This window comes from Hylaeus volcanicus, chromosome 1 (assembly GCF_026283585.1).
Source record: "Hylaeus volcanicus isolate JK05 chromosome 1, UHH_iyHylVolc1.0_haploid, whole genome shotgun sequence".
NCBI classification, from domain to species: Eukaryota; Metazoa; Arthropoda; class Insecta; order Hymenoptera; family Colletidae; genus Hylaeus; species Hylaeus volcanicus.
In genome coordinates this window covers 28,739,573-28,753,242 of record NC_071976.1, presented here as the reverse complement: position 1 = coordinate 28,753,242, position 13,670 = coordinate 28,739,573, and the positions used below count along the sequence as shown (strand labels likewise).

At 34.8% G+C, this 13,670-nt stretch overlaps 1 protein-coding gene across 2 annotated transcripts in view; it reads left to right on the top strand.

Moving 5' to 3' along the window:
* The window catches only part of LOC128878756 (synaptogenesis protein syg-2-like), a 261,777-nt gene that overhangs the window by 91,491 nt on the left and 156,616 nt on the right, over positions 1–13,670 (top strand). For both annotated transcript variants that reach the window (XM_054127245.1, XM_054127234.1), the window contains exon 3: positions 5,040–5,078. In XM_054127245.1, the coding sequence (XP_053983220.1) occupies positions 5,040–5,078 (39 nt within the window). The remainder of the gene's footprint in view (positions 1–5,039; positions 5,079–13,670) is intronic.

The window sequence follows — 13,670 nt, the reverse complement described above, 5'->3', positions numbered from 1 at the left end:
CTCTCTCTCTCTCTCTCTCTCTCTCTCTCTCTCTCTCTCTCTCTCTTCCTCCCTCTGTACAAAAATTCTGTCTCCTCTCAACACATTTAATAAATGATACATCGGCGAACGTTAAGTTGGCACATTTTTCGTGTAAATAGTCTACCACCGGCCCGCATACTTTCAGCAACGGTATTGCAAGCATCGTGCGTCGAATATATGGTTCGATACACCAAAGTTCGGAACATTTTTATCTGCATAACGTATGGCGAATAAAGTTTCGCGTAGATAAACTTTTATTCGTGTGCCGCGAATAGTGAGATCAACGGGAAACATATGGTACCATCGTCGACGCATAGCCAACATTAATAACGAGCGTTGTAGGGAGATGAAAAGTTCGGAGCTGAAAGAGATTGTCAGTCGTGTTTAGTCGAATGTTTTATGGCAAATTTAGAATGATTTTTCAAAAGTAATACCGTGAAAAACTTTTGACCCGTTGTAACCCATGTCAAGGCAGATAGAATGGCGTACAGCACAACCCTTCACTGTTTTTCATGCACAAAATTATTCAGGTAGCTTCCTGCAGCTGAGATATCCAGTATGCTCTCAACGCTTCCTAATTTTATGAGCTCTGGAATTTGTGGATATTCCCTTGTTGGACAGTTAAATTATACTCCGAGTTGTAAGTATGTACACGCATTAAACATCGTTCGTTATATGATTGCACACGCACTATACATTGTACACACAATAACCGTACCTTACATGATACAACATAATGTAAAATACTCATTTTCGATCAACAATTTTACCGTTTGAAATAAAAACGGAGTAAACGAAAACACGAAAATCAACACATGTTTAAATCCCGATTGTTCACGTGCGACGATACGCTGTTTCGACACGGAGTGTATTTGAAGTTCGACGAAAAGTTGTGCCAGAACACCCATGAAACGCAACGAACGATTGAAAACTCAATGCCGGAGCTTCCATTAAAAAGTTATTGCAACTTTTAAAGCCATCAGAAAGAACGATCAATATTGTCGTTATGAACTGTTCGGAGAAATACAATGGAAGCTTCCGTGTTTGAATGTGTGTTGATGAGTCTGTTGTGTTTTGGCGAACCCGGGATGGTTGATTGTTAAAGAAATAGTACTACGAGTTGGCCAAATTTTTTACCATTTTAATTCTCGGCACTGACACTAGTATACAGCTAGACTTTACACCGCAGAAAACAATGGACCGTTAATAATCATCACTTTGAAAACTTTGTGAAATTGAACAATTTTTTAATGTCATATGAACAAACTACTAGTTATATTAAATATGGTAAATTTCAACGACTCATAATCTCTCATAAGCGGCTAAATCGAATGTTAGACACTTGTTCTGTTATGTGAGATTTCGCGTATCTCTTGTCCCCTCGATAATTTCGCATAACAGATATACACAGAGGAAGAGTGAAAAATTCGAAAGGATAAAATAAGTCGGTCTTTTGTCAAGTTAGTCGAACAAACTTGCAAATTTTATCGCTGGAACAGTGGTATTAAACTACGAATGAATTCGTTCCGCGGCGTTAAGCGATTACGAGCGATACACGCGAACGCGAAATTCCCAATGAAACAAGATTTTCGAAGATTAGGACAAGGTTGCTGTGTGTGTGTGTGTGTGTGCACGCGTTCATGAATATGAACGAGCGTTATTTTCCCCGGGCGCAATTACTTGGCCTGGCAAAGCGATGAAATCAAGGGAAACAATAAGGCGAGCGCGAAACCAAAGAACTCGAGGGGATGGCAAAGACGCTGGTGGAAACGGCATATCTGATTCCGTTTCTCGTTATATTTCCGTGTATCTCCTGTAACAGAGAATTACCTATCGATTCCGAGCGTGCAACTTGCCGCGGCAGCAGCGTGCAAACGGTAGTTATATGAACTTCGCCATATGGACTACCCTAATGCTGATTGTGAATCCAACAAAGCGATCCACCGAACGGATGTAGAAACTTAATCTTCCGCGTGAGGGGAGGGCTTGAAACGTAATGAATGCGAGTAATATAGAAATTGTAAAAGGTACTATCCGACGTTCCTCTTATCGTGATCCCTTTATCGTGGTTACCTGTAAATTATAACTGCTGGGGCCATTGTACCGGCGTTTCTATGGATTTCTAGCCACCGTGTGTATTCGGCACTTGCATTCGTGCCGTAACCGTGCTTTATGATTTCGATTAGTGACGTATTGTCCAGTCGATATATCGTTATGGGTACTCGAGAAATTAATATCTTCTACTTTCGGCACCTTCATTCTTGTATTTTTTATACATTTTCTGAGATAAAGTTCACAGTTTTTTTTTTTTTTTTTTTACATATTATCATTAATGTTATGATTCATTGTAGTATATTATTAGATTCTTATAGATATACCGCGAATGTCATTAATTTTAATGATAATTTTAGGAAGTAATACAAATTCGATCGCTCACAATCGTCAAATTAATCAGTAAACATGATTACTGGATCGGAGTAATCACCGTGAAGTGGTGTTAGTTGTAGCTTGCAATTTTCATTTATAATAACCGGGAAAAGTTACGTGCATATAGTTGCTCTATAACGATTGTTCACATCTATGGCCAAATCAGTTTTAAACGCTTTCGAATTAAACAATCGGAACAGAAGTAAAATTTAAACCTTTCGAAAGTAAAATTGATCTTTTTCGTACAAATGTTTCAAAATTCCGTCAGTTTAAGTTTGATTAATTACCTCTGTTGATTTAGCTTGTGTTAATATAACTGAAATATGAACTGAGCTATGGCATATGTTATATACATCGTAGTTATACGTATATAACTAGCCAGTGGAATACGAAGTTAAATCAAATATGTTTGCGATCCTCTTTGTACGCCTGGGAGTTTAATAATAATTAAAATATCATCCTTTAATGGCTATAATTCATTGAGCAGAAAGTAAAATACTCCTTATTCAAAATAACTGTTGTGCGAAAGAAAATGTAGCAACTGTAAAGTTTTATAAAATTTAATAAATTAAAAACATTCTAATACTCGTTATAAATTCTTTCGAAACTAAAACTTGTATTTGTCCTATCCGAGTGAAACTGGAAATGGGCGAACTTATTTGATAAAACTTTCATTCAAACTGTTTAAATGAAGCATATTAAAAAAGTTTCACGATTGCATCGACCCCTGCTTATAATATTACACTTTATACCGAAATATTTAATTGTCAGATTCTGCTTCAAATTGTACTAGTTTATTTTTTATATAATTCAGTTCACCCGTAACTTTCGCCAATATTTATTAACTATTTTACACTATTAAATGCACGGTTTTTTTTTAAATCATTCACTGTAATTTGATCTACAGCATTAATTAAAGTCATCATGAATCAATATATAAACATACACACTACCAAATAATGATAATATCTGATGCACGATGTTTGTATATAAACACTTTATTCATCGTATAAAGTTACTTGCAATGTTTTTAATAAATAATATTACTCATTGCACTGTTGTATTTATCTATTCACTTATTTATCAAAAACAAGTCCTTTTCTACGCAATCTTATTCTTCCCACTGATAATTCAACGACTGCGATATTTTCACTGTACACAGGTAGCACAGTCTATAATCTTTTAATCGGAGGCTCGTACGAAAGCGTTAATGAAATATAAACTATCCCTATTATATAGAAACCAAATTTTTGCTTCTCAGAATATTTATTTCTTCGAAACGAACAATTTTCTGCTTCGCCTTTCCTTGTATCACCTCAAGGATCAGAGATTTTCTAGATGCTCGAGTCGGTGGAAATACCCGATATACAGGATGTGACACGTAAATCGAACTAGTAGCACTGCTTGTTTCATTAAAAAGAACGTTGAAGACAACCGTCGAATGGTATAACACGGTCTGCCATTCTACGAATTCATGTCTAACATGATTTTAACAAGACGACTGCACGGTTCAACTGTACACTTTCAAATGGAATAAAATATATCTTTTCAGATGAATCGATTTCTTTCGTCACTCTGCGTGTAAAAATATTAGGTGTCAATCATAGCATAACAAGTATTTTTTTTTCAATAGTTTCATACGTATTTTATTTAAAATACCGATCGAAGTATTCATTGTTCCAATACTATTCTCCAATATGCAGTATGACGTGAAGAATTAAGAAAGTATAATTAACAATCGACGGGTGCATCGGAAGAAAAATGAATAGACAAAATGGACATAACCCAAAATGACATAACCGTTTATTTCCATCGAAACAAGAGGTATCCGTAGCAAATTGCGTGACGCACCTTGTATATTTCCAACCAATCCCAGTGTAACCGGAGGGTGTTCGAAATATCGATAACGGTACATCATTTTCTACTAGACTTCTCATCCATTTCGTTCTAGTTTCGATTCCGGTGAACTAGAGGTATCGCAATTTTTGAATTTGCTCCTTTCACCTTTTCGACGCCAGTTTAGCCATCACGTGTACCTACAGCGAGTGAAAGTCAGGTGAACTTTGCAATTTTTGGGCGGAAAATTTCCTTCTTTGATTATGAATTTGATATCTATTTATTTTGTAAGCTTTTTAAATTTTATAGGTTTCGATGAAAAATAGAATATTATTATATGTATAAAATTTAATATAACATTTGAAATATTAAGATGCTTTTTACAAACATATGAACGCTATAGCATTTGTCATAGATGATTTCGATTATCATTTTCTGGAAAATAGCGACCATATGAATATATGCTATATGTAATATGTTATATGTATTATATGTGAATTACGTAATATTTTTCTCGTAATTTTTTTTTTTTTTAATAGAAACTGAAACATATTAGCAATATAGAGCGTTCGGTTTCGAATTCGTTGACCCCTTAGTTTATCACCCCCGAAACCTTCACCTACCCACCATCTCGAGTACTTGTCGCTCCCTCATATCATATTGTAATGTACATGAGTGTCAGTTATTAAAATCACGTAGTTGTTTCTTTTCGTTCGCCTATGATTTCTTATGATTTATATATGTTTTTGTTACAGGGGGCCCGCGAACATTTTCTGCTAGGCCTTACCGAGGAGGTTGGTTCGTTTGTTTGGTTGATGGTTTGCAATTAGGATTAGACAGTAGATTTTTTCTCTAAATGCCGTGATCCTCTTCCTCGATCTTCCATATTTTCACGCGTGTCTATCGCTACGCTTTCACTTCTATTACTTATATCTATACGTATCAATCTAAATGTATAAATATTGACCGTACATCTCTGCCCTATACTCTATGTATCTCTGTATCTGTAACACTGTTCTTTTTCTATGTATGCCCTACCTTCTATCTTCTGTTCACTCTATAACGCCAAATACAAGACGAAATACAAGGCTTGTCACTTAACTGGAACCACATCTACAAGAAGTAAGTAATAACTTTGAAAATTGGTTTCGGTAAATGTTATGTAATTTCGAAGGGGGTGTAATTAAAAGTTGAACAATTTCTGTCAGTGATGGACACGCGAAGCACGCGTGAAGATTGTATTTGGTTTATTTTTTAAATGTAATCATATATTTTTAAATACACTAATCGGTTCAATTCGTCGCTTTCCACGATTAAGCGTGAATATCAATTCGTGCATGAAAGCTATTACTTTAGGAAATACTTTAATTTCAATTATGCAAAACGTTCGGTAAAGTTCGTTTTCTCGTCAGGTCTTCGAACTATGCTCCCGTCATAAAGTTTTCTCTATCAGTTTTTAAAACTGCCGGTTAGAAACGAACCTTGCGGTTGTTCCGTTATTTACATTGCTTATATAAAACTTAATTAGTGAAATAGCGAAATTATTCGTAGAAATGATAAAAAATTCATCGATAATATATTTTGTGCTAAATTAAAACATATCATTGGAGATGAAATCAAACATCGGAAATCGGAGATAATATAAATTTAAATAACTTTATATTTTAGTATTGTATAATTTGTTAATTGAATTTTCGTTAATTTACTAAAATATAGATATGTGTCAGAATTCGTTAAATTTACTGCTATCTTATTATCGCTATTATATTTAATTATCCTAAATAGATAATCTTTTATTGCATTTCCATAGGCTTTTTAAATAAAATAATTGCATAAGCAACAACGTTCTCAAAAGTATATGATTTAGTTTAAAAATTTTCAATTAACCTGCTCGTCTGCTCGACATATCCGCCAATAAGAAAATTAATAGCATCGAATTATGCTCCCTTCGAAATCATATAATAATCAGCTGAATCAATTTTCGCTAAAGTTATTATTTATGGAATTGACAATTTAATTTCAGTCAAGTGACTCACGTTGTATAATCCAGCTGGTAAACCTTATTTACGAAGCGTATAGATTTTGTACGCTTGTTCTCTGTGTCTGTGTAAGTAGCCTGACATGCATTAAAATGCACGTACGCACTATTACACGGATTCGTCTTAATATGAAAGACAAAGAATCCATCGTGTCGTCTTTCTATTTCAAACTGTCTTTGCAGGATGGTAGGTGACAGGTCGCTATCGCTATGGATAAGATATTGTTGCGACAAGTAGATAGATTTAGAAACATTATTAAAGCAACGTTCTTCGTTATACGAGTAAAATAAGAAATAGCTATTTGAAATTATTTTATTTCTATCCATTATTTTCATTATTGTTAGTCGAAAATGAAACTAGTATCGATTTATTTGAAATAACATGCTACTTCAAATAATGAATTATTTAGTTATTTTTATGTTTCTCGTAAAGCACACTTTCGAGAATGGTACTTATCGATAAATAAATAACGAATCTAGAAAGAAAGGTCATCTCTGCTCGCTTTCAACTTTTCCTACCCTACCACCCCCAACTTCTACTCGTTTAGAATGAAAATGTCATCTCTATCCTTCTTCTTACTTCTTCGCTCACCTTGTTTGACAACATGCCGAATGAAGTGTTCTCTTTGTCCTTCCATACTGGATTTGCAATAGAGTCCTACGGAGGTCTGTGTTCATTTCAAAAAGCATGTAAAATCGTAATAAAAAATTCTTATGATCTGAACACGGACCAATAGATTCTCCAAGATGATCTTCTACCGTGGTCAATAACTTCTCCAACATAACAAGGTATGTTACATTAATTACTTATGTCGTCGAAGTTGTCGTGGTATTGCATCTAATGTTTCACACGTAGCAACGGGAATCTGTGATCTACCATCCTAGAAAAGTAGATTCCAATTTGATGGAGACATGTCGGATCCTCCTCTCGTTGGGGACAAATGGCTCCCTTGACGATTCTTCTCTAGGATAATTGCCCAGACTCATTGCGTTGCCTATCCCCCGACGGGCAGAATCGCATTTTGAGTCATTGATTGCTATCGCCTGTTAGAGATAAAGATAGATGGACAGAATATGGAAAACAAAGTTTCGTGTCTCCTACGGACGTTGCTACTAAATTGTTCGTAGATTTACATAAACATTCGGTAGGATATTTTAGCAATAAATACAATGAGTTACGCGCGAGCGTCGTTCGATCTAGACCGAGCAGCGACACGTATGGAACAGAGGACATGAAATTCGATATCACCTCGGAGCGAGACTCTATGTTCGTATAGTCCAGTTTAATTAATAAGTTTGCCGATCCAAATCTCTAAGGCACGACGCGAAAGCTCATTAAGAGGGTCGAAAGGGTCGATTGTTATTATGTATCGACCATATTCGACTCGCTTAACCCCTTGGCTGTGGGACGATTTTTGCTGAAAATTCTAAAGAGCGCGGCAGGACAATTAATCGTTGAAACAATTTTTGAAAAATATCTCCTTATAGAGAACGACAAGACGAAACTATTCTATATTTACAGTTTATTCATCCGATATTCAATTTCAGAAATAAAAATTATAAGCTCGATTTTCCCGAAAGTCAATTACATGTTAAATTATAAATCGATCGATCGACTCACTTCAGATATAACTTTAAATCAAACAAGTTTAAGCAATCGCAATCGACAAAATTTAATGAAGATTGAAGCTTACGTGAATCGTACAAAACCTATCATATTTGTATCAGTTTGGAGAGGAACTATCTGTCAATACCATCCTGTCGAAGTCACGTAATTTTGTTTGTGCACACTCTATAATGAACGGACAACAAAGGCGACTAACGTGTGTACAGCTTGTCGCATGAATCACTCTGGAACGACAATGTTCTGTCAATAATTGCGCAATATGTAAAGTTTAGGATTTGTTATCAGTTCATTGGTAACGGTATTATTGAGTAAATATGCTTCATTGTGTTTTGAGAATTAATATCGATACACGAATGAATCGTATTTGATGTATTCAACGAATTAGTAGTATATAAATTCGTACTTATATTCAAACGTATTTAATCCATGATACTACGGCCACTTTATAAATTAAACAATGAAGTAGTCAATGAGAGTAACAGTTCAAACCTTTGATAAATATTCAATTTTAAACTCAACGTATTGCAAAACCATTATTAAATTTAAGATATTTTCAGTTATTTACTCGTTCTTGTAAAATTTTATTTAGTATAGAATCTCCTCTTTTGTATTAAACTATTATAGACGTAGTACGTATATAACCTTCTAAGTATTTTTATCGAATTTTTAATACCACTTTAAAGAATCTAAATCTAATTTCTAATTGAATATCCTCTAGTTTTATTAATTCAATTTGAAAGTATCGTTACATTTTTAGACTTGTGTTCCTTGAAATAACTAAAAGCGAATATAAAATATATCTATTTCAAGATATAGAACAATTACCAATTAGTATCATTAAATTTTCGAAGCTGCTTCTCTCAGAAACACTGAAGGTAGAATTTATTTGAGCTATGGAACTGTTTTTTTTTTTTTTCTTATTGTCTGACACACAAAAAGCCTACTAGTTTGTCATCACTCCGACCGCTCTTCTTGTCAAAAACTCGCGTCTATCGGCATTAGCTTATCAATGTTTAGATGTGCGACTACCGCGTGCCGTTTTGTTTGTACGTGTGATTTTGTATGCACGACGCAAGGCACCCAGCTATGTGTGTACGTATGCTCGTGTTTGTGTTGCAACGCACGGAATTGGATTAACTTATTTCCATCGGTGTTCTTCGATGTTAGTTATCACCGTACGTCTAGGAACCACGGAAAACCGAATTCGCGATCACATAATTAAAATTTAATATTCGAAAGTTTCAAACACGTTCGTTCCTTTTTTCTTATTTAGCTGTTGGTAATATTGAAACTCAAACGTTCGCGTACAACGTCCCTTTATTTTTTATCTAATGAAAATTCTTTCTTTCGTTTGTCATTAAATGTAAAGTAATAAAATAAATGTAATTCACAATAAATGTTTGAATTCGTTGAAGAAGAATTAAGAGAGGAAGTCGAAATAATTTTTTTTTTTCAAAATCAATCGACTTAACGGAAGATTTATTTGCTGGCGTTTGTTGTATAAGTATCGATTAACAGAAAAATAATTTTTATTTCGATTTTTTTTAATAAAATAGCGATCCTGGAGGCTGTACCATGGCAGCATTTCCGCATATTTCCTTTGGGGAGCGATTGTTGTTCAAACTTTCACATACAGGTTCCAGTTTAATTTTATCCCTTTACATTTTCACGTTTTTCGCGTACCTTTTCCGAGGAGTGAAATATAAAAAAATTACACGGCTCAAAAGGGAGAATATTGGAAACAATTTCGCAAACTTTTCTTTTGCTCGGAGAAGCTGCCGTAATACGTTTGAAATTGTACAGAGAGTATTGTTGAAAAACTTTCATCGAGTATACTTGTCTCGCGATGGCCGGCTTCAAAGTGTACGTATTTATTCTGTTGCTATGTTTTAAAACAAGCGACGATGCTTGCAAATACTTGATTAAAGTCATTCACCCTCGAATACCTATAATATTCCGCGTGGCAATAATATTTTGCTTATCGTTCGAACTCAGACAAATGTTTACTCGATATAGGTTCGAGTGTTTCAACCTATTCGTGGAAAGTTTCCTACAGTTTTACATTGGTTACTTACACTCGCATCCCGGCTATTTACGTTCACTGAAATTAACGTTTCGAAAGCAATGTTTGAGACGTCGGGAACGCTTTTATTTACTCAGTTGTATCGCGCGATTATTCGAAACGTAAAACATGACGGTAAGCTAGTGAAAAGGTGCGAAATTATTTGAACGCGCATTACAAGGAATAAATCACCGAGAGTGGCTAATGAAAATGCATATCCGAGAAGGAAAAGTTAGTAATCTGAAATTAAAAGTCAATACGAAACTCCAGTGGGACCTGGAAACTTGCTGTTTTCTTAAAGTAGGAACGTGCTAGCTATGCAGAATTTCGTACAACCCCGTGTCGACTATAAATCTCGCCACATCTTAATTGAACAATGAAAATTGACGTTTCGTGATTCAGGTTTTCAATTAGCTATCGTCGATTAATTCGATTGCATGAAATGTATGCATTCGTAAAATATCATTGATCCGTTTAATTATTTACTTTACTCGATTTTAAATGAAATCATATGACTCTTTGAGGTACATGATTTATACAAAAAAAAAAAAAAAAAAAAAAAATCGATAATACAGTTTCAAGAAAATCGCACCGTTCAGAGAAATGTTTAACCCACCTTATCCTAAAAAATTAGTAGTTCAAAAAGTAGTAAAAAATTAGTTCATTTCTGCTGTATATTCTAATGGCGTCACTTTGTTAAAGCTTTTATTAAAAACTTGTATGTATCGGAGAACGGATTCACAAGTTTCGAAAAATTGGCAAAGTTGGTGGACTTTGAACGGAACTCTCTGTACGTTATAACACTGCACGTCGAAACTTTGAGGTCGTTTTTCTCGAAACAATATTTCTGAAACTGGTGGAAACGATATTTCAAGATATAGGTAACCGATTGACTTAGATCTCTGTACATATACGAGTACATGCCACCGTACCGTGTGAACTGGAATTATTTTTAAGAGTGGAAAACTTATGGCTACTGCATAATACAGATTTCTCGGAAAAGAGGATCCCGATTATTTTTGAATATCCTAGTTGACCACAGTAAAACAGAAATAATCTTTGTCCTGTAAGTTTCCTTCGTATCTCAAGAAATGGTACTTTCATCAAAGTCAGATTGTACCAACGAAAGATCAGCAGTCGCGGATTAATTAATGCGAATCGTTTTCTCGGGACGTATTCGAATGTATTATAGAAATAATCGATGAAAAATTACTCGAGGAAGCATTTCTCGAGAATAAGGACGGTAACGATGACGACGACAAGATTGTCGCTCGACTGACGCCTCAAGTACGAAGTCTCGTTGCCTTGGGCGGCAAACATTCAGGACATTCTCGACATCAATTGTCGGTACCGTCGACGACGACGTCCGGCGATGTGCACTCGACGACGCTTCTCACGATCCCGATCGTCGTTTTTCCAGAACATCTGCTCCTGTATAAAATTTCTGCGCGAGTGGAAATCAAACGAGATATCGTTCCGAGAAGAAATTCAAATAACATCCTGTAAAAGGTGAAAACATCGTTGATCCGTGCGCCAGATTAGGTATCGGGTTTCGAGAAAAAAAAAAACGCTGAATAATGAGACGTGTAATTGATCTTACCTGACTCGGTGATATCGATGCTTAATTTGCATCGCAAATATAGTTCTTTTCCTATAAATTAGTTACACGTATTTGCTGCGAAAGCAAAATCGAAACAATTCTAACGTAGCTGAAATACTTAAGAAACTTAGAAAACAAAAACAATTTATTTCGATTACAAGAGCGACAATATGTTCAAAGTGAAGTAAACCATTAATTTTACTGCAAAGTTTATAGATCGCTGATGGTCCATTATTCAAATGAATACTGCATCGTCGGAAACCATTTTTCGTATCGTAATGAAAAATTATTTTAACAGAAGTAACATCTGCAGAAGCATATTATATTACAAACAAAATAATACAGCAAAAATGATACCATCCACGTGCTATTCAATTGGAAGAAAAACTCGCAGGTCACGAATCCCCCGAGGAAAAGCCGTGTGACGTATATAAATCCATTACTTCCGCAATTTGTTGAGTTTCGAGCTCTCTCGAAACGCGAAATATTCGCGAAAATCGTTACTTCCATTTTCACTTTCTACGTGCACACTCTTGATATTCGCTCTATTGATTCTGAAACAGCAATGTCGTGATCCCTTGTGAAACATATTTAGAAATCGTTTTTGCTGATGTAATTCGCGTCTTATAATTTGCTACCTAGTGCACTTCTTCTTCTTTCCAATAGATTCCAAATGTCGATAAATTACGAAACAATGCACTCGAGTTTTTGTCCCAAGTACAGTGCATATAGTTTGACGTGTATGAAATTCCATTAAACTCCTTAACTCATCCTCATAGACAGCGGTTTCTAGCCAACCACTTGGCTCACTAACGAGGCTCATATTGCCAGACCAAAATTTGGCAAGCCAACGGTGTGTTGTCCGTTCGTTAATTGTGACTCCACCACATGGTACATTCAAGTTTTCAATTGCCTTAACTACACTATGTCCAACATTAAACTCGCATAGAACAATTTTCATTTTCGTTTTTATTTTATTAGATTAATGTTATTCTACGTGTCTTGAAATTGATATTAAGTGCAACCATAAGCTATTTACCATCCAAGCAAAGTAGTTTATATTATTTCTTTGGTTTATGAAGGCGACCGTAGCAACGTTTATCGATGTATTCCTCCACAGTATTTGCAGATTTACAATCGCTAGACGTTTTTAGTGAATGTTAATCTTCGACGAATGTCAAGGATTAATTGAGCAGTATTGAAAAAAAAAAATCCTCTTAGGATTGTAAAGTCTGCCGTCGACAGTGCGATTTACCGTAGTAGTCCATGTTGACTCGTATAATCGCCTTTTAGATAAAAATTCGGAAAGTATATTTATTACCAGTAGAGAAACGGTATTCTATTATACGTGTGATTGCATTTCATAGTGGAATGTTGCCGAATTTAAACCGCTTTGCATACTTTGAATCATGTATGGGACATTAAATAGTCGTATGAATAGTAAAGTAGGAAATAAATAAATTTGTTATTTATACATTGACTGCCGAAGCTTATGCATTTATGGTAATTGGAATTTGTTGAAATATGACAAAATGAAGGACGTGTCCGACTTCAACATATTAAATATCAAGAATATATTTAAATTCTTTATTTGTAATTATAGAAATATGAATTTCCATAAAAGTCCATCAAATAAATCTTAAAAATTTCAAACCAGTGTTTAATATTCACGATTATTATTATTCAGTAACGACGTTGGACGATATTAATAAAGTAAATACAGTTTACTACGTGTTTAAATAACGTCCAACATTTGAAAAAATGTTAAAATCGTATATAAATAATTTCATAAAAATTAACTCTATATAAGATACACGATACACTGTTGTATTTCTGTTTTACTGTTCTCGCTTTTTAACAAAATTGAAATTGCGTTATGTAGACATTGTAAACTATGAGTCGCGGAAAATTGAATTTAGCTGGAACTAAAAAAGAATTGGATCGTTATTCACACCTTTGTACACAGAAGCTGACGAATCATCGAGAAGGAATAATCTCGCGTTCGATTTTTGTATATAGACTTATCAGAAAGTGTCAATACTGGGTTTAATTGCGATTC